The sequence below is a fragment of the Oryctolagus cuniculus genome, chromosome 17 (assembly GCF_051225735.1).
Source record: "Oryctolagus cuniculus isolate XC-2025 breed Fujian yellow rabbit chromosome 17, ASM5122573v1, whole genome shotgun sequence".
In the NCBI taxonomy this organism is placed as follows: domain Eukaryota; kingdom Metazoa; phylum Chordata; class Mammalia; order Lagomorpha; family Leporidae; genus Oryctolagus; species Oryctolagus cuniculus.
The window spans coordinates 34,824,120-34,844,007 of NC_142883.1; the positions used below are offsets into that span (position 1 = coordinate 34,824,120).

Consider the following 19,888-nt stretch of genomic DNA (forward strand, 5'->3'; position numbering starts at 1 on the left):
TAATTTATGTAGAGTTTTAGGGTAAAGTGAAATTTCTAAAAAGGAAGCATTTTAATTTGTTGTTTACATAATGATTTTTAAAATGTTTATTTTCATGTAATTGAAAGGCTGAGTGTCAGAGAGGGACACACAGAGAGAAAGAGACTTTTCATCCACTGTTTCACTCCCCAGATATCTGTAACAGCCAGGGCTAGGACAGACCAAAGCCACCAGCCCATAACTCCATCCAGAACTCGCATGTGAGTGGCAAAGGCCCGAGTACTTTGCTTCCCAAGTGCGTTAGCAGAGATTGGATAGGAAGCTGAGTAGCCAGGCTTTAAATGGGCATCCCTATATGAGATATGGGTGTCCCAAGCTTAACCTGCTGCTCCACAACACCCTCCAATAAGTCAACTTTCTATAACTTTTTTACTTGAGAAATTAATTTTGGAATGAAGTGGAGAAATAGCAGTGTTACTTAAGTTTATCTTAAATTTGCCTATGTATATATAAATCTTGGACTGGTCACTTAAGTCCTCTCTGGGCTTCAGTTTTCTCATCTGCATAGATAGATGGTTGGCCTAGTTCCATGATCTTAAAACCATCTTCATCTGTACCACTCCTTTTTCCCTCGTGATAGTTTACCCTTGGTCTGTTTATTATGAAAAATAGATGGATCTGTTACCTCATTTTTTTAAAGGTTTTTATGGTTGCTGAAAAAAAAGACAGTTTGAGGTTGCTCATGTCGAAAAAGTGAATTTTTTAAATGAGTATTTGTGTATCTTCTGGGAACCAAATGGCAGCCATGCATTTTAAAATATTTCTTTATGAAGTATTTGTGTAGGCTATACTAATGTATAGTATATTTAACAGTAAACTCATAGGTAAGGAAGTTTAAAATGATGCTATGAAAAATATAAAAACAACTGCTAAGAATTTCTTTTCAGATCCTGATAGATTGGCTTTTGTATCCCTGGAATGATTACTCCCAGTTTTGGGGTATCATTGACACTCAGTTCATTGCTTTGAAATTCCTTGATTTTTTTTCTTTAGTCCACCTCAGCCCATTCAAATGCTTACATCCTAGAATTTATCATTACTGTCATTTTTGAAATCTCAATTTTAAACATGTCTTCTGATTATGATTATTTCTAGTTTCTGCCAACTCACTATATTGTTTTTTTTTTTTAAAGATTGATTTATTTATTTGAAAAGTGGAGCTATAGAAGCAAAGGTGGAGACAGAGAGAGAGAGGTCTTCCATCCGCTAGTTCACTCCCCAAATGGCCGGAAGGCTGGAGCTGTTCCAGTCTGAAGCCAGAAGCCAGGAGCCAGGAGCTTCTTCCAGGTCCCTCAAGAGGGTAAAGGGGCCCAAACACTTATGCCATCTTCTACTAGCCCCAAGGCCATAGCAGAGAGCTGGATCAGAAGTGGAACACCCAGGACTTTACCCACTATGCACAGTGCCAGCCCTACCATGTTGTTTCTAATGCAACAATATTCAAAATACATTGAGACTTGTCCTTTACTTTCACTTCCCTTCTTTCTCCTAATCTATAATCATTTCCTTATAAATACATTCTTAGCTCTTGTCTTGTTTTCTGCTTAATTTGGTAAATGAGCATTTCTGTCTAAACCTATCTTTTTGTTATTTCACAGGCTTGCCTTTTAAGGCCTGGGAACCTAGAAATATTTGTCAGCTATCATGGTTGATTCATTCTTTCCTTTGTTTAGGTTAGCTTTCTCTTTTCTATGTATATTAGTATATTTCACAAATGAATTGTTTTCTTTGCAAGAGACTGGACTAATCAGATTGAACTGTCTCTTGAACCTTACTCCAAATTCACTAGAGAATCAGTTTGGTCTAGCTTGGGGAGAGGGGATGTTTATTCGTGGTATCATTAACTGGCCAGAGGAGCAAAGGTACTATACAGTAAGCATTGCTTCTAGGGCCCACCCTTAATAATGTGTGGATAGTGGAAATAGATGTAATGCTGCTTCTTCCAAGAGATAGTTGTGAGTTAGGTAGACATTCCTCAAAAGTAGAAACTACTTAGCTAAGTAGTCTGTAGGGCAGAGAGAAGTCCTGTATCTGGAGTCCATGGATGGGCTTCAGGAAGTCTGAATACCCTAAAACTGTTTGAAATTTGTGTATGTGTGTATATATATGTGCCTTTTAATAGAGGAGTCCATAGTTTTACCCTACCTTATAGGGAGCTATGACTTAGATAAAGGACTTTGTTAAAGTAATAATCAGTGATTCCATAGGTGTAGAAATTGTAACAGTAGAAGGTGATATTTTGCACTCGTGATTATTAAAGAGGTAAAGGAAATATAATAAAAAGAAATGAATTTTACAAAACTTGGGATTGATGTATGTTATAAATTAGTATTTTTCTCTTTACATATATTTTAGATCAACAGAGGAGAATATTTTTGCCACCTCCACCTGGAATTAGAAAATGTGTCATATCCACCAATATTTCTGCGACATCTTTGACAATCGATGGAATCCGGTACAAATTTTGAAATTTCTCTTAAAGTTAAGGAAGCCACGTTGCAAACCATAAAACATTACTGAGTTTGCTTCCCTGCTGTCTGCTAATTCCCTTTTCTTCCTACTTTGTAGCGTTCCCAACTTACAATCACCTAACATTTTTTGTAATTATTATTTTGAACTAGAAATGAAATATGAGGTGCATACTGTATTCTTTTTTCACACTTTTAGCTACTCAGCAAATTGAAGCTTTTTCTTCCCAAATTTAAGATTATGTGTAATTATGGGTTTCACTATTTTCACTATTTTTTGATGCTCCAGTTACCAGCATACACCTCAGATGAGGTAATATTGCCTTCTACCTTATAGTCCTACTTGGTAGAGTAACATTGTTTCATCTGATTTTTATCTAGCGATATTGTCTGTCACTTTCTACTTTTTTGTGAAATATAACTAGAATGCAAATCCCTTATCTTTTAGATGTAATCAGTGATGCCTTCAAATTTTTGAGTAAATCTAGATAGAGAAACACTTGGAAAATTTAAATCAGGTTTGATACCTAATGTGAAATTCTTTCATTGTTGAACCATAACCCTTTTTAAAATATGTTTTTGTTTATTTAAAAGGCAGAGTTATAGAGGAGGAGAGACAGAGAGAAAGAGATCTTCCATCTGCTGGTTCATTCTCCAGCCCTGGCTGGAGAGGGAACCTAGAAATATTTGGTCAGGGCTGTCTCAGGCTGAAGACAGGAGACCGCAACTCAATCCACATTAACTATATAGGTGGCAGGGACCTAAGCACTTGAGCTGTTTTCCATTGCCTTCCCAGGTGCATCAGCAGGGAGCTAGATTGAGAGCAAAACATCTGGGACTTGAACTGGTGTTCATATGTGATGCCAGCCTCACAGGCTGTGGGTTAATTTGCCGTACCACAATGCCAGCTCTCTGTTTGGAATGTTTATCTTTTTTCCAATGTTATATCCTTAGCTAAGTCTGACTGTCTTCCACAGGAAGGCTGGGCCTAAATCCTAAAGATTCTTCATGTTTTTTTCCTGGGTAAAATGACCACCTAGATCTGAGAGAAGGTCTTATTATTCCTTCTGCTTTTCTATTTTACTTTAAATATAAAACTTTCATGAAGGGATTAGGGGTGCAGCTGTCCTGAGTAAATTGACTTTGTAATTTTCTGTTTTTAGTGCAAGCAAAAGCCATTAAATAGCATGGTACAGAATAGTGAATGATGGACTTAATGACTCTTCCTAACTTAATTCTTTACCTGATTTGTTTTGCATTTAATTGGCTTAAAATAGTATGTTAAAGGCTAGTTGGAATTTTGAATCTGCTATAATGGTGAGGCGCTTACTTTCAAAGTTGTATTTTTTTTTATTGAGACAAAATTCACGTAACAAAATTAAGCATTTTAAATTGAACAATTCGGGGCCGGCGCTATGGCGGAGCAGGTTAACACCCTGGCCTGAAGCACTGGCATTTAATATGGGCAGTCGGTTTGAGACCTGGGTGCTCCATTTCTGATCCAGCTCTCTGTTATGGCCTGGGAAAGCAGTAGAAGATGGCCCAAGTCCTTGGGCCCCTGCACCCGAATGGGAGACCTGGAAGAAGTTCCTGGCTCCTGGCTTCGGATCGGTGCGGCAGCTCCAGCCGTTGTGGCCAGTTGGGGAGTAAACCATTGGATGGAAGACCTCTCTTTCTCTCTCTCTATGTAACTCTTTCAAATAAATAAATAAATAAATCTTTAAAAAAAATAAAGTGAACAATTCAAGTGATATTTAGTACATTTATGGTTTTATAAAGCCATTATCTCTAGTTGTAAAACATTTTATAACCCCAAAATAAAATGCCAAGAAGGTATTCCTCTCTACCCCAGCCCCTGGCAACCACCAGCCTACCCTACATTTCTATGTATTTCCTGTTCTGGCTATTTTATATGGTTTTGGGGTTTCTTTTGGTCTGGTTTCTTTCTCTAAGCATAAATTATTATTATTATTATTATTTTTTTAACAGGCAGAGTTAGTGCGAGAGAGAGAGAGAGAGAGAGAAAGGTCTTCCTTTTGCTGTTGGTTCACCCTCCAATGGCCGGCGCGGCTGGCGCGTTGCGGCTGGCACACCGCGCTGATCTGAAGGCAGGAGCCAGGTACTTATCCTGGTCTCCCATGGGGTGCAGGGCCCAAGCACTTGGGCCATCCTCCACTGCACTCCCTAGCCACAGCAGAGAGCTGGCCTGGAAGAGGGGCAACCCGGACTAGAACCTGGAGTGCCGGCGCTGCAAGGCGGAGGATTAGCCTATTGAGCCGCGGCACCGGCTCTAAGCATAAATTATAACATATACAATACTTCATTACATTCTGCTGTGTGTGTGTATGTGTATCTATTTATACATCCCAATTTGTTCCCCCATTAATGGTTCATGGACATGTAGGTGGTCCCCCCCCCCCTTTTTTCTTTTTTTTAAGATTTATTTATTTGAAAGGCAGAGTTACAGAGACAGAGGCAGAGAGAAAGAAAGAGATCTTCCATCTGCTGGTGTACTCCCCAAATGGTTGCAATGGTCAGGGCTGGGCCAGTCTGAAGCCAGGAGCCAGGAGCTTCTTCCCAGTCTCCCACATGGGTGCAGGGTCCCAAGTTCTTGGGCCATCTTCCTTTGCTTTCCCAGGCCATAGCAGGGAGCTGAATTGGAAGTGGAGTAACTTGAATATTGGATGCCACAGGTGGCGGCTTTACCCACTATGCCACAGCGCCAGCCCTGGTTTTTCCCTTTTGAAGATTTATTTATTTGTTTCAAAGGCAAAGTTACAAAAAGAGAGAGAGAATTATCTTTCATCCTCTGGTTCACTCCCCAAATGGCCACAATGGCCTGGGCTGGACCAGACCAAAGTCAGGAACATGGAACTCCATGTGGGTCTGCCATATGGGTGGCAGGGACCCCAAGTACTTGGACCATCATTTGTTCCTTTCCTAGGCACATTCATGGATCAGAAGCAGAGTAATTGGGACTCAAACTAGCACTTGCATGGGATACCGGCATTGTAGGTGGCAGCTTAACCCACTGTACCACAATGCCAGCCCTGGTTTTTTTTTCTCTTTGGCTGTTAGGTGTTGGAATATTTGTTTTCACTCCTCTGGATGTATACTTCGGAGTAGAATTTCTGGGTCATATGGGAAGTCTGTGAGGGTACTTCAGAAAAATTTGTGGAAGAATGGAATTAAAAGATAAGTTTATTTTGGTACAAAAAAATGAAATCCATATATAGTTTTTTCATAATACTCATTTTCCATAAACTTTTTGAAGACCCTCATTATGTATAAGTTTTTGAGGAACTGCTAGATTGATTTCTACATTGGCTCAACCATTTTACATTTCCATCAGCAATATATGAGGCTTGCAGTTTCTTAACTTTCAACATATACACATAACAAAGGGCATTGTGTGTAGTTATTGATTTGGTGAAAAAGGAGTATCCAATGTGGTCAAAAATTAACAACTCTTTCCTTATTTTCTGGACTCTTAACTTGTTTTCATTCTCCTTAGATATGTGGTAGATGGTGGCTTTGTGAAGCAGTTAAATCACAACCCCAGATTAGGGTTGGACATCCTGGAGGTGGTTCCAATTTCAAAGTAAGTCTCTATGTCAAGCCTTTTTGTTCAAAGAACAGTTGATTAGATAGTGTCTAGCTGGTAGGGAATAGGAAATCCATAAAGCACGTTGAGGAATTCTGTTCTTATCTCCTGTAGGAGTGAAGCATTACAGCGAAGTGGCCGAGCTGGCAGGACTTCCTCAGGAAAATGCTTTCGAATCTATAGCAAAGATTTTTGGAACCAGTGTATGCCTGACCATGTGATCCCTGAGATTAAGAGAACTAGTTTGACATCTGTAGTTCTGACCTTAAAGTGCCTTGCCATACATGATGTTATAAGGTATGTGAACAAGTGAACAACATTTTAAAAAGAACAGGTTATTAGAGTGAAGCCAGGTTATTCCTCAAAAATTCTTTTGCAGTATTGAGTCATATTTTCCTGGGAATTGAGGCTAACTCATTTGTGTATCAGTTGCTTTTCAGTTAAACCAAAATAAAAGACTTCCTGGGGTTGCTTTATGGGGATTTGATCCCTTGCTTATATTTTAACTGTGGTTTAAGGTTAGGGGTGTAGAGTGAGAAGCTTGGTGCTAATTTTGTTGATGTTACTTTACTGACCACTGTTCATTTGTGATGAAAAGCATATAATTACTCTAATTTCAATCAGATACTTTCTGGGAGCTTTTTAAAAACATTATTTTAATTTTATTTGAAAGAAAGGGAGGGGCATATCTTCCATCTACAACAACCAGGGTTGTTCTAGGCTGAAGCCAGGAGCCTAGGACTTGATTCCAGTCTCCTAAATAAGTGGCAGGGACTCAACTACAAGAGCCATCATCTGCTACCTCCATGGGTATGAATTAACAGGAAGCTGGATTGGAAATGGAATAACTGGGACTAGAACCAAGTACTCCGAGATGGGAGGTGGGCATCCCAAGTAGCACCTTAACCACTATGCAAAACCACCTGCCCCTCATTGCTTCTGTTGAATGGCTAGCATATTGCTATATACCAAAAAAGTCAGGGTGATATTCTAGGTAGTTTTTTGCTTTCATTTGGCTTTTGATATTGCAGATATAAGGTTCAGAAATGTGAAGCTAAGAGTAGAACAACTGTCAAATTAATCAAATGTTAAACTTTAGTTGTTATAAGACTAGAGCTTTATTTATTTATTTATTTTTGTATTTATTTGAAAGGCAGAGATACAGATAGAGAAAAAGAGAGGCAGAGACAGAGAGATCTTTCATCTGCTGGTTAACTCCCCAGATGGCTGCAACAGCCAGAGTTGGGCTGATCCAAAGCCAGAAGCCAGGAACTTCTAGGTCTTCCACTTGGGTGCAGGGGCCTCAACACTTGGACCATCTTTCGCTGCTTTCCCAGGCGCATTATCAGGGAGCTGGATTGGAAGTGGAGCAGCCGGGACCTGAACCAGTGCTCCTATAGGATGCCAGTGCTGCAGATGCAGCTTAACCTGCCGTGCCGTAGGACTGGTCCCAAGACTCCCTTCTTTATTCTTTTTAAGTTGTATGCATAATAAGAAGTGACACAGCATGTGGGATAGATGATATAATATTCACAGATGACAGAGGGAAAAAAATGCTTCTTAATTATTATTTTGCTTTCCCTTTGTATTCCAAGAAGAATATTTTAAAAGTGAAAAGGGAAGAACGTGTCTGATTAAAAAGGAATTTATAACCAAGATGGATTAGGAAATAATGAGAGAAAACCTAACTACCATCAATAAGTTTTTCTTAAGGATTTAGACATTATTTCCATGGTACTAAAAGAACTTGAGATTTAGTGTCATAGCCATTGTGGGTCATTGATGAGAAGTTATGCAAAATAGGTTATCAGAAAATTGTGGAAAAGGAAATATTTTTTTTGAGTGGCAGAGAAACAGACAGGCAGATGCTGTCTGCTGGTTTGCTTCTTGTAAATGCCTGCGACATCCAGGGCTGGGCTGGGAGCCAGGAACTCAGTCCATCGTAGATGAGTTACAGAGGCCCAAACTACTTCAACCATCTTAATTTACTGCTTTCCAGGGAAGCACAGTAGCAGGAACCTGAAATTGGGATCCCAAACCCAAGTATCAATTAATTGCTTATTAAGCTAGATGGAAGTTTTACTAGTAATGTGCTAGACTTAGCTCTTTCTTGATTAGCATTTTATTTATTTATTTATTTTTGACAGGCAAAGTGGACAGTGAGAGAGAGGGAGAGCAGAGAGAAAGGTCTTCCTTTTCTGTTGGTTCACCCCACAAATGGCTGCTGCGGCCAGCGCACCGCGCTGATCCGAAGCTTGGAGCCAGGTGCTTCTCCTGGTCTTCCATGTGGGTGCAGGGCCCAAGCACTTGGGCCATCCTCCTCTGCACTCTGGGCCACAGCAAAGAGCTGGACAGGAAGAGGAGTGACCGGGACTAGAATCCGGGGTGCCGGCGCCACAGGCGGAGGATTAACTTATTGAGCCGCGGGGCCAGCCTGATTAGCATTTTGAATAAAGATATTGAAATCATGATTATCAGATTTCTACACAAACTTTCATATCTAATTGGTAGATGATTAAACCAAGCTTCAGAATAAGCCCAACAGGCCAGAATCTTGGGCAAAAAATCAACAAGGCATAAATCTGAAAGGATGTAGTTTATGTTCTGTTTTGGATATATAATAAGAAAATTCATATGGGAAATACCTGAGATTATCAGATCACCCCAAACTTATGAACTTGTAATTATGATTCTGTTTAAAAAAAACAATTAAAAATCCCACTGGCATACCCTTTGTTTATATTAATCAACTAAAGTCCATATGACAGAGAATTGTAGCATTCTTGTTCTGTGTTGGCTGCTTGACATACGGAGTTTGGAGTATCACCTCATTTTATGAGGAGTTGACAAACTAGCATGTTTGCCAGCCAGGAGGCTGGAGCTTCTTCTAGGTCTCCCACCAGGGTACCGGGGCCCAAAGACTTGGGCCATCTTCCACTGCTTTCCCAGGCCATAGCAGAGAGCTGGATTGGAAGTGGAGCAGCCAGACACGAACTGGCACCCATATGGGGTGCAGGCACTGCAGGTGGCAGCTTTATCAGTTACGCCACAGTGCCACCCCCATCTGGCCCTTTACAGAAAATATTTGCTGACTTTTGTTCTAGAAGCCTTCAGGACTGTTTGGAACCAGATGTGGGAAAGGTGACAGAATAGTCTTGAAGATTTTTGTTTATTTTAAATTGCAGCTACTAATTCAGAAAAATTTTCTATCTGCTAATGCGCTCCCTAAATGGCTGCAGTATTGGAGGCTAAGTCAGGCTAAAGCCAGGAGATTCATCTGGGTCTCCCACCTTGGTGGCAGAGACCAAGCTCTTGGGCCATCTTCTGATGCTTTCCTAGGTGCCTTTGCAGTGAGCTGGATCAGAAGTAGAGCAGATGAGGCCGGCGCCGTGGCTCAATAGGCTAATCTTGCACCTTACAGCGCCGGCACACACCGGGTTCTAGTCCCGGTTGGGGCATCAGATTCTGTCCCGGTTGCCCCTCTTCCAGGCCAGCCCTCTGCTATGGCCCGGGAGTGCAGTGGAGGATGGCCCAAGTGCTTGGGCCCTGCACCCGCATGGGAGACCAGGAGAAGCACCTGGCTCCAAGCTTCGGATCAGCGTGGTACGCCGGCCACGGCAGCCATTGGAGGGTGAACCAACGGCAAAGGAAGACCTTTCTCTCTGTCTCTCTCTCTCTCTCACTGTCCACTGTGCCTGTCAAAAAAAAAAAAAAAAAAAATAGAGCAGATGAGACTTGAACTGGTTGCCCATATGGGATCCCAGCATTGCAGGAGGTGGCTTAATTTGCTGTGCCACAATGCTGGCCCCTGGATATTTTTCAAAGTAAGAAATTAGAGTAGATTGTCGCTCCCCGTCTTCGTGGAGGAACGACACAGGACCCTGCGCTGTTCTTTTGTCTGCTCGGCCCTCCCCGGGTTGGCTGCTGGTTCTTCCCGGGTTGGCTACCGTCCCTTCCACCTCCGTGGAAGGGCGGTTCCCCCTAGCCACTTTCCCCACTTCCGCGGGGGAGCGGCACACCGCCGGCCAGCTCTCTCGGGGGCTGCACAGGTGTTCCCTCAGAGGTTCCTCTTAGATGTTCCTGGTGCATGTTGTCTCTCTCCTCCTTTATAGTCCTCTTCCACCAATCGCAACTCTGCTACCCACACGCCGAGTACGCTGCTCTCCTCCAATCAGGAGTAGGTCCTACAGTTTATTGGTTGAACTGGAGGCAGCTGTGTAGAAGCTGTTTCTCCCTTCTCAGCGCCATATTGTGGGAGAGCAGATGCATAGAATAAGTCTTAATTCCAGTAACTTAGTCTAGTCCGAGTTGCTCCCCATAATAGATAATTTTTTAAAATTTATTTATTTGAGAGACAGAGTTACAGAGAGAGGGAGAGACAGAGAGAAAGGTCTTCCATCTGCTGGTTCACTCCCCAGATGGCCTCAACTGCCAGAGCTGGGTCTATCCGAAGCCAGGAGCCGGGAGCTTCTTCCAGGTTCCTGACGTGGATGCAGGGGCCCAAGCACTTGGGCCATGTTCTGCTGCTTTCTCAGGCCATAGCAGAGAGCTGAATCGGAAGAGGAGCAGCTGGGACTAGAACCGGAGCCCATATGGGATGCTGGCACTGTAGGAGGAGGCTTAGCCCACTATGCCATAGTGCTGGTCTGTAGATAATTTTTAATCTCAAGATTTAAGGTAGAAAAATAACTTAGTGCAGATGTTATTAAATATTGATTATTTTTAAAATACGCATATTTATGCTTGGCTGCATACCATTCTGGTATCCATTGTGAATATTATTGTTAATGTTTAAATTAGCTTTCTTATGTTCACTAATGATGTCATGGTAATGTAAGAGAATGTCCTTTTCAATAAGTGCATGCTGAAAATTATGAAAGTGAAATAGCACTTTATTTGCAGCTAATTTTCAGATAGTTCAGTAGAAAATGAGTATCTACACAACTTATTTACAGATAGGTCAGTAGGAAATGAGTATATACTCATGCATATTATGTGTATATATGTATACATATATATAGAAACACAATTAAAATAAAATTGTAGATTATCAAAGAGAGTTGACTTGAAAATTGTTGTGAGGGATGAGGAAGGAAAAGAAGAATGGTGAGACTGTTCCAGCAAAGGGGAGTTTAAAAAACAGTGTGGACCGGCGCCGCGGCTCACTAGGCTAATCCTCCACCTGTGGCGCCGGCACCCTGGATTCTAGTCATGCTTGGGGCACCAGATTCTGTCCTGGTTGCTACTCTTCCAGTCCAGCTCTCTGCTGTGGCCCGGGAAGGCAGTGGAGGATGGCCCAGGTCCTTGGGCCCTCACCCGCATGGGAGACCAGGAGGAAGCACCTGGCTCCTGGCTTTGGATCGGTGCAGCCACTTTGGGGGTGAACCAACAGAAAAAGGAAGACTTTTCTCTCTGTCTCTGTCTCTCTCTCTGTCTAACTCTGCCTGTCCAAAAAAAAAAAATAAAATAAAATAAAATAAAAGTGCTTCTTGAATTTTAGGAATGTGGTTTAGAAAAAATTTCCTCCTTTGCTGAATGCTGAGCATAATCATAGAATGTTTAAAAAAAAGAACAGGACTTGAAAAAGAGAAAATGTTTTGAAGACATTTTCATCAGATTTGCGTAAAATCCTACCATGTTCAAATAATGATCTCAATAATGTTTCATTTAAACAGATTTCCCTATTTGGATCCACCTAATGAGAGACTTATTTTAGAAGCTCTTAAACAACTTTACCAGTGTGATGCTATTGACAGGTAAAACAAAAACAAACACAGCAACCAAAACAGATGTTGATCTCTTTTTTAAACAGCATTCCAAATACCTTGCTATATCAGTAGAAAACGATTTGTTGACTTTTTATTTCCCTGTAACTGGGATTTATGTCCTCAGTCTTTCTTGACCACAACTGTTTCATAAAACTATTTTTGTTAAATATTGCTGTTATTTTTACAAGTAATTTCTGAGCACCAGTTCAGTGAAGCGTTATGCTGGGAACAGAAAAGACTGAAAACCAGAGTCCTCATTCTCATTATTGTGTAATACGGGAAGGGTTGATAATTGTCATTCTCATATTTCCTCGGGACATCCTCTGTGCTGCTTTAGCATGTTTGTATCTTTTATTATACTTGTTAATTCTGCCTCATTGTTTATTTTTGGGGGGCTGTATTAAGGCTTTTGACAATGGAAGATTTATCATATTTGTGTTCCTCTTCCCAGTGAGCACAGTGTTTGATTTCCTTGAATTGAATGTCTGAAGGTGCTTTAAGGTACATTAAGCTTGTATTCATTCCAAAGTAGAAAGGCTTAAAGAATTTATTTTCGCTTCAGGAGTGGCCACGTGACCAGATTGGGTTTGTCTATGGTGGAGTTTCCTCTCCCTCCACATCTGACATGTGCAGTAATAAAGGCTGCTTCTCTAGACTGTGAAGATCTCCTACTTCCAATAGCAGCAATGTTGTCTGTGGAAAATGTCTTTATTAGACCTGGTAAGTTTATTGATAAGGTGGTTTTTTTTTTTTTTTAAATTAATAGACTTTATTTTTAAAGGCCATTTTAGGTTTACATGAAAGTGAAGCAGAAAGCACAAAGGGTTTCATATCATCTTAAGCCATCACAGACACATGCTTTCTCCTATTATTACATCTTTCATTTGTGCTTTTGTTAGAAGTGATGAGCTAATATTGAAACACTATTATTAACTACAAAGATCACTCTTTGACTTGTATATTCCATGTGTTTTTGATAGAGGTATAATGACACATATCCACCATTACAGCACCCTTTACTTCACTTACTCATCTTGACATCCCTTCTCCAAAATCCCTGGCAACTACTGATCTTTTTACTATTTCTATAGTTTTGCCTTGTCTAGAATGCCATATAATTGTAATTATATAATATATAAACTTTTCAGATGGCTTCTTCTTTTTTTTTTTTTTTAAGATTTATTTATTTGAAAGGCAGAGTTAGAGAGAGGCAGAGGTGGGGGTGGGGTGGGGGGCCCTTCATCTTTCAGTTCACTCCCCAAATGGTTTTAATGGCTAGAGCTGGGCTGATCTGAAGCCAGGAGCCAGGAGCTTCTTCTGGGTCTCCCACATGGGTACAGGGAGACCCAAGTCCTTGGGCCATCCTCCACTGCTTTCCCAGGCCATAGCAGAGAGCTGGATCAGAAGTGGAGCATTCAGGCCTCGAACTGTCACCTATATGGAATGCCAGCACTGCAGGTGGCAGCTTTACTTGCTAACGCCACCGTGTCGACCCCAGATGGGCTTCTTTGGCTTAGCAATATGTACTTAAGATTCTTCCATGTGTTTTCTTTTTGTTGCTGAACAGTATTCCATTGTATGGTACTTGTTTACCTCTTTACTTACTGAAGGACCTGTTGGGTGCTTTATTCTATTTTGGCAGTTATGAATATAGCAGCTATAAATGTTGGTGTGTAAGTTTCGGTGTCAATGCAGGTTTTTAACTCTCTTCTGGTCCTATGGGAGAGTTTGTTAAGTCAGTTACCAAACTGTCATTTATTTCCTACTAGCAGTGAATCAGAAAATTACTGTTGGGGCTGGTGCTATTGCATAGCAGATAAAAGCCACCGCCTGCATTTTATCTGGGGGCCGGCACTGTGGTGCAACAGGCTAACGCCCTGGCCTGAAGTGCCAGCATCCCATATGGGTGCAAGTTCGAGTCCTGGCTGCTCCACTTCTGATCCAGCTCTCTGCTATGGCCTGGGAAAGCAGTAGAAGATGACCCAAGTCCTTGGGCCCCTGCACCCACGTGGGAGACCTGGAAGAAGCTCCTAGCTCCTGGCTTTGAATCAGCCCAGCTCTGGTTGGTGTGGTCATTTGGGGAGAAGACCAGTGAATGGAAGACCTTGGTCTCTCTCTCTCTCTCTGGCTCTACCTCTCTAACTCTTTCAAATAAATAAATCTTTTTTTTTTTTTTTAATTACTGTTGTTTTACATCCTCTCCAGCATTTGGTGTTCTTAGCCATTTTAATAGGTATGTAGTGGTCTTCACTGGTTTAATTTCAGTTCCCTGACAATGTAAGATATTGATGGGTTGGCACTGTGGTGTAGCGGGTAAAGCTGCTGCCTGCAGTGCTGGCATCCCATATGGGCGCTGGTTCAAGTCCCGGCTGCTCCTTTTCTGATCCAGCTCTCTGCTATGGCCTGGGAAAACAGAAGAAGATGGCCCAAGTCCTTGGGCCCATGCACCCACGTGGGAGACCTGGAAGAAGCTCCTGGCTCCTGGCTTCGGATCGGCACAGCTCCGGCTGTTGTGGCCATTTGGGGAGTGAACCAGCAGATGGAAGACCTCTCTCTCTATCTCTGCCTCTCCTTCTCTCTCTCTGTAACTCTAAATAAAACAAATAAATAAATCTTAAAAAAAAAAAAAAAAAAGTGGAGCCTGCAGACCTTGCAGGCCTCTCGCTCGCCATTTAGAAAAAAAGATATTGAACATCTTTTCATATACTTATTTGCTATCTGAATTACTTTTTTTAAAAAAAAGGTTTATTTATTTATTTGAAAGGTAGAGTTACAGAGAGGCAGAGGCAAAGGCAGAGAGAGAGAGATCTTCCATTCGCTGGTTCACTGTCCAAATAGCCATAACGGCTAGAGCTGAGCTGATCTGAAGCCAGGAGCCTGGAGCTTCTTCCAGGTCTCCCACACTGGTTTAGGGGCCCAAGGACAGGAACTGGAGCAGCCAGGACTCAAACTGGCACCTATATGGGAAGTAGACACTGCAGGCGGTGGCCTTACCTGCTACGCTGAAGTGCCGGTCTCTGTTCATGCAATTTTTTTTTGGCAGGCAGAGTTAGACAGTGAGAGAAAGACAGAAAGAAAGGTCTTCCTTCCATTGGTTCACTCCCCATATGGCCGTTACGGCCGGTGCGCTGTGCCGATCCGAAGCCAGGTGCTTCCTCCTGGTCTCCCATGCGGGTGCAGGGCCCAAGGACTTGGGCCATCCTCCGCTGCACTCCTGGGCCACAGCAGAGAGCTGGACAGGAAGAGGAGCAACCGGGACAGAATCCAACGCCCCAACAGGGACTAGAACCCGGGGTACTGGCGCTGCAGGTGGAAGATTAGCCTAGTGAGCCACTGTGCCAGCCTGTTCATACCTTTTAAAACCTTGTTTTCTTACTAGCTAAGAGTTCTTTGCATGTTTTATCAGATATATCATATATAAATATTTTTCTAATAATCTTTGGCTTATATTCTCAATGTCTTGACATTGCCTTTTGTAGAACAGAAGTTTTTAAGGCTAGGTTATCAATTATCTCTTTTATAGATCTTGCCTTTTGTTAGAGTATCTAAAAAGTCATTGCCATACCCTTTTAGAGTTTCTTTTAATGTTGTCCTTTAGCAGTTGAATGTCCTGTTTCCAACATAGTTTCTTTAAAGTACATTAACTATACTTTCTCTGTTGAAATTCCTTTGTTCCTTTATCATAAATTAGTTTGACTGTATTTGTGTGGGTCTATTTCTGGGCTCTGTATTCTGTTCAATTGATCTGTTTGTCCATTCTTCTGCCAGTATTACATAGTCTTGATTATTGGAGCTTTATAGTAACTCTTGAAGTTAGGTAGGGTCAATTCTCTGACTTTATTCTTCTCATTCAACATTGTTTTGTCTGTTCTGGGTCTTTTTCTTTTCCATGTAAACTTTAGACCCAGTTTATTCAAATGTACAAAACAGCTTGCTGAGGTTTTAATTGGGATTGTATTGAATCTATACATGAAATTGGGAAGAACTAACATCTTAGGAGAATTGAGTCTCTTCTGCACATACATTGAATACCTCTCTATTTAGATCTTCAATAATTCACTGAGCATTAGTTGAAGATTTACCATAGGCCTTGCCCTGGGGCAGGAAACTAAGGATAAACAATTTTACGTTCTGTTATCCTTTAACTTAGTTGTTTGGCACAGGGAATATATAATGTTTCTAGCTGAAAGTAAATTTCCTTTCATTGGTAAAGGAAGATAATAGAATGAACCTTTGTCCTTTTCTAGTAAATTAGTAATTTATTAACTTTTGTTTTTTCTAGAATCATAAGCAAAGTAGTTCAGCCTTTGTATCTTAGCGAGCTCTTGATGCTTCGGTGGCTTTAAACTTCTGTTTCCTTCCTTTCTTGGTATGTCAATGTGAGACACAACTTAATGTTGACACATGTCAACTTTGCTTTTATGTAATGGGGTAATTTTTTTTCTAAAGAAGCTTCTGGGTAGACACTGTATCTTGTCTACAATCAAGCCTAACAATAGAATATGTTATCTCACTGGCTTTATTCTTTGTAGACTGAATTTTTGGTCCACATTAATTTATCATTATCATGATTATAATGAATATACTTCCCTATTTAAAAAAAATTAATTTTAATCAATGTGCTGCCTACTCCAGACAGATTGCCACCTTAAGTGTCAGAATTCTGATTCTACAGGAGGAATTTGGCATAGCAGTTAAGACACCACCTGGAATGCCCACATCCTATATAGGAGTGCCTGGATTTGAGTCCTGCCTCTTCCATTTGTTTCCTGCTAATGGATATCCAAGGAGGCAGGAAATAGTGGCTCTTAGTACTTGGGCCTTGCCAAACACTTGGGAGACCTGGATGGAGTTGTAGGCATTTGGGGAATGAACCATAGGGTAGAAGATTAGTCTCTGTCTCTCTCATTCTCTCATTGTGCCTATCAAATAAATGAAAAAGAATTTTAAATTCTGATTCTAGTAGTCCCCCCCCCCCCCCCCCCCCGTTAAATTGTTTTGGTTGGACTAGTTTTCATTAGTTAAAAATAGTCCAGAAAATTACTGTGGAGTATTGAAGTAAAAATCAAGAGTGCACCTGATTATCTGACTATAGGCTTGCCTTTTCTGGGCTTCATTTTTTTCATTTGTAAAACCAGGGAGTTCCAATTCTAATAGTTTTTAAATTGTATTTATTTGGAAGACAGGCAGAGGGATCTCCTTTCTACTGTTTCACTCTCCAAATGCCCATGACAGCCAGGGCTGGGCTGGGGCAAAGCTGAGAGCTGAGAACTCAATGTGGATGTCCTACACAGATGGCAGAGACTCAACCATTTGAGCCATCTCCCACTGCTACCTGGGATACGCATAAGCAGGGAGGTAGATTCAGGAGTGAAGCCATAACTCAAATCCAGGTATGGGATGGGGGTACCCCAAAGTAGCATCTTAACTCCTCTAGCAATTCTTGACATTTTGCCTTCTTTGCTTTACTATTCTGTGTGTGTGTGTGTGAGAGAGAGAGAGAGAGAGAGAGAGAGTGTTTATATAAATACTATATATATGCATTTTTTCTGAATTATTTATGATTAAATTGGAAACTTTGTACTTCTTTACCACAAAATTCTTACATTTATATTTACTAAGAACAACACAATTTATTTACTATAGGACATTTATCAAAATCAGGAAATTTAATATTGATGAATATGTTATTTAATCCACAGTCCATTTTCAAATTACCCATTTTCCCTAGAATATAATTAGTTTCAGAATTGCTATGCTAAGGGCAGACATTTAGCATAGCAGTTAAGATACCCACATTTAGGGTCGGTGATGTGGCATAGCAGGTAAAGCACCACTTGCAGTGCCAGCATCCCATATGGGCACCAGTTGTAGTCCCGGCTGCTCCACTTCTGATACAGCTCTATGCTGTGGCCTGGGAAAGCAGTAGAAGATGGCTTAAGCACATGTGTCCCTGTACCCGTGTGTGAGACCTGGAAGAAGCTCCTGGCTCCTGGCTTTGGATCGGCTCAATTCTGGCTGTTGCAGCCATTTGGGGAGTGAACCAGCAGATGGAAGACACATCTCTCTACCTCTGCCTCTGCCTCTGCCTCTGCCTCTGCCTCTGCCTCTGCCTCTACCTCTACCTCTACCTCTACCTCTACCTCTACCTCTACCTCTACCTCTATGTAACTCTGCCTTTCAAATAAATAAATAAATAAATCTTTAAAAAAAAAAAAAAGATACCCACATTTCATATCTGAGTCCCTGGTTTTAAGTTTGGACTCTGTTACTGATTCTAGCTACCTGCTAATGTTTATTCTTGGAGGTGGCATATGATGGCTTAAGTAGCTGGATTTTTACCACTTACATGGGAGACCTGAAATGGGTTCCCAGCCCTTAGCTTCAGCCTTGTGCAGCTCTGGCTATTATAGGCATTTGGGGAGTAAACCACCAAATGTGTCTCTGTCTCTGCCTCTAAAATTAAAAATTAAAAAAAGAGAAAGAGATCCCATGTTACACTGCTGTTAATAGTTTTTTAAGGTAAAATTTACATATAGTGAAATATTTAATTCTTAGGTATATAATTCAGTGAATTTTGTGAAATGCATACACCCGTGTAACCCACACCCTTGTCAACATGCAGGGCAATTTTATTGCTCTAGATTGTTCTCTTTAGGATTGAGGATGGTTCCTCAATCATATGTCACTGCACCTACCTCCAGTTAGCAATTTTTCTGTTTTGTTTTGTTTTCAGTTTAGTTTTCCCTCTCCTGAAACTTCTTATAAATAAGAAATATACAATATGTATTTTTCTCTATTTGGCCACTTTTGGCCAACATAATGTACGTGAGATGAATTCATCCTGTGGTATGTATTAGTGCTGTGTTCTTTCTATGGTTGAGTAGCATAGCATTCCATTGTACGAATATGCTACACTTGGTCTATGTAGCATCCTGTTGGTGCATATTGGATTTTTTCTTATTTATAGTGTTATTTACAAGTAAAGTTATTTGGAATATTCTTGTGTATGTCTTTTATAGATATATATTTTCATTTTTAGATACGGTAAATTTAGCAAAGAAATTGCTATGCTATTGGGTAGGTATATGTTTAAGAAACTTGCCAACTTTTCCCATAGTGGTTGTACCATTTTAAAACCCTACCATCATGGCCGGCACCACGGCTCACTAGGCTAATCCTCCACCTGCGGCGCCAGCACCCCAGGTTCTAGTCCCAGTTGGGGCGCCAGATTCCGTCCCGGTTGCCCCTCTTCCAGGCCAGCTCTCTGCTGTGGCCTGGGAATGCAATGGAGGATGGCCCAAGTCCTTGGGCCCCTGTACCCGCATGGGAGACCATGAGAAGCATCTGGCTCCTGGCATCGGATCAGCATGATGCACTGGCCGCGGTGGCCATTGGAGGGTGAACCAACGGAAGGAAGACCTTTCTCTCTGTCTCTCTCTCTCTCTCACTGTCCACTCTGCCTGTCAAAATAATAATAATAATTTTTAAAAAAAACCCTATCATCAGTCTTTGAGAGTACAGCTTGCACGTGTCCTCAATATTTGGTATTGCCAGTCATTTTCATTCTATTTTAAACCTCTTTGTGGTTTTAATTTTTATTTTCCCAATGAATAAGCATGTTGAACAACTTTTTCATGTGTTTATTGGCCATTTATCTTTTAGAATTTTTTCATTTAATTTTACTTATTTGAAACAGAAAGGCACAGAGCTACCATCTGCTGGGTCACTCCTTGGCATGCCTGTGATGGCTGGGACTGGGCCAGGTCCAGCTTTGGCTGAAGCTGGGATCAGGGAACTCAGTCCCGATCTATCATGTGGGTAGGAGGAAGCCGGAATCGGGAGCAGAGCCGGACTTGAATCCAGGCACTCTGATACAGGACACAGACCTCCCAGTTGGCATCTTAACTCCTATGCCAAATGCCCAGCCCTCTCTGTCTTTCTTAATGAAATATTTGTTAAAATATGTTGTCAAGGACCAGTGTTGTAGCGTAGCAGATCAAGCCTCT

General features: G+C 41.3%; 1 protein-coding gene across 1 annotated transcript in view; it reads left to right on the forward strand.

The window, feature by feature from the left end:
• Positions 1–19,888, forward strand: part of DHX40 (DEAH-box helicase 40) — a 48,602-nt gene that overhangs the window by 14,499 nt on the left and 14,215 nt on the right. The window contains exons 8-12 of the mRNA XM_008271199.5: positions 2,395–2,494; positions 6,022–6,108; positions 6,226–6,408; positions 11,787–11,867; positions 12,442–12,599. Coding sequence (XP_008269421.1) covers positions 2,395–2,494; positions 6,022–6,108; positions 6,226–6,408; positions 11,787–11,867; positions 12,442–12,599 — 609 coding nt within the window. The remainder of the gene's footprint in view (positions 1–2,394; positions 2,495–6,021; positions 6,109–6,225; positions 6,409–11,786; positions 11,868–12,441; positions 12,600–19,888) is intronic.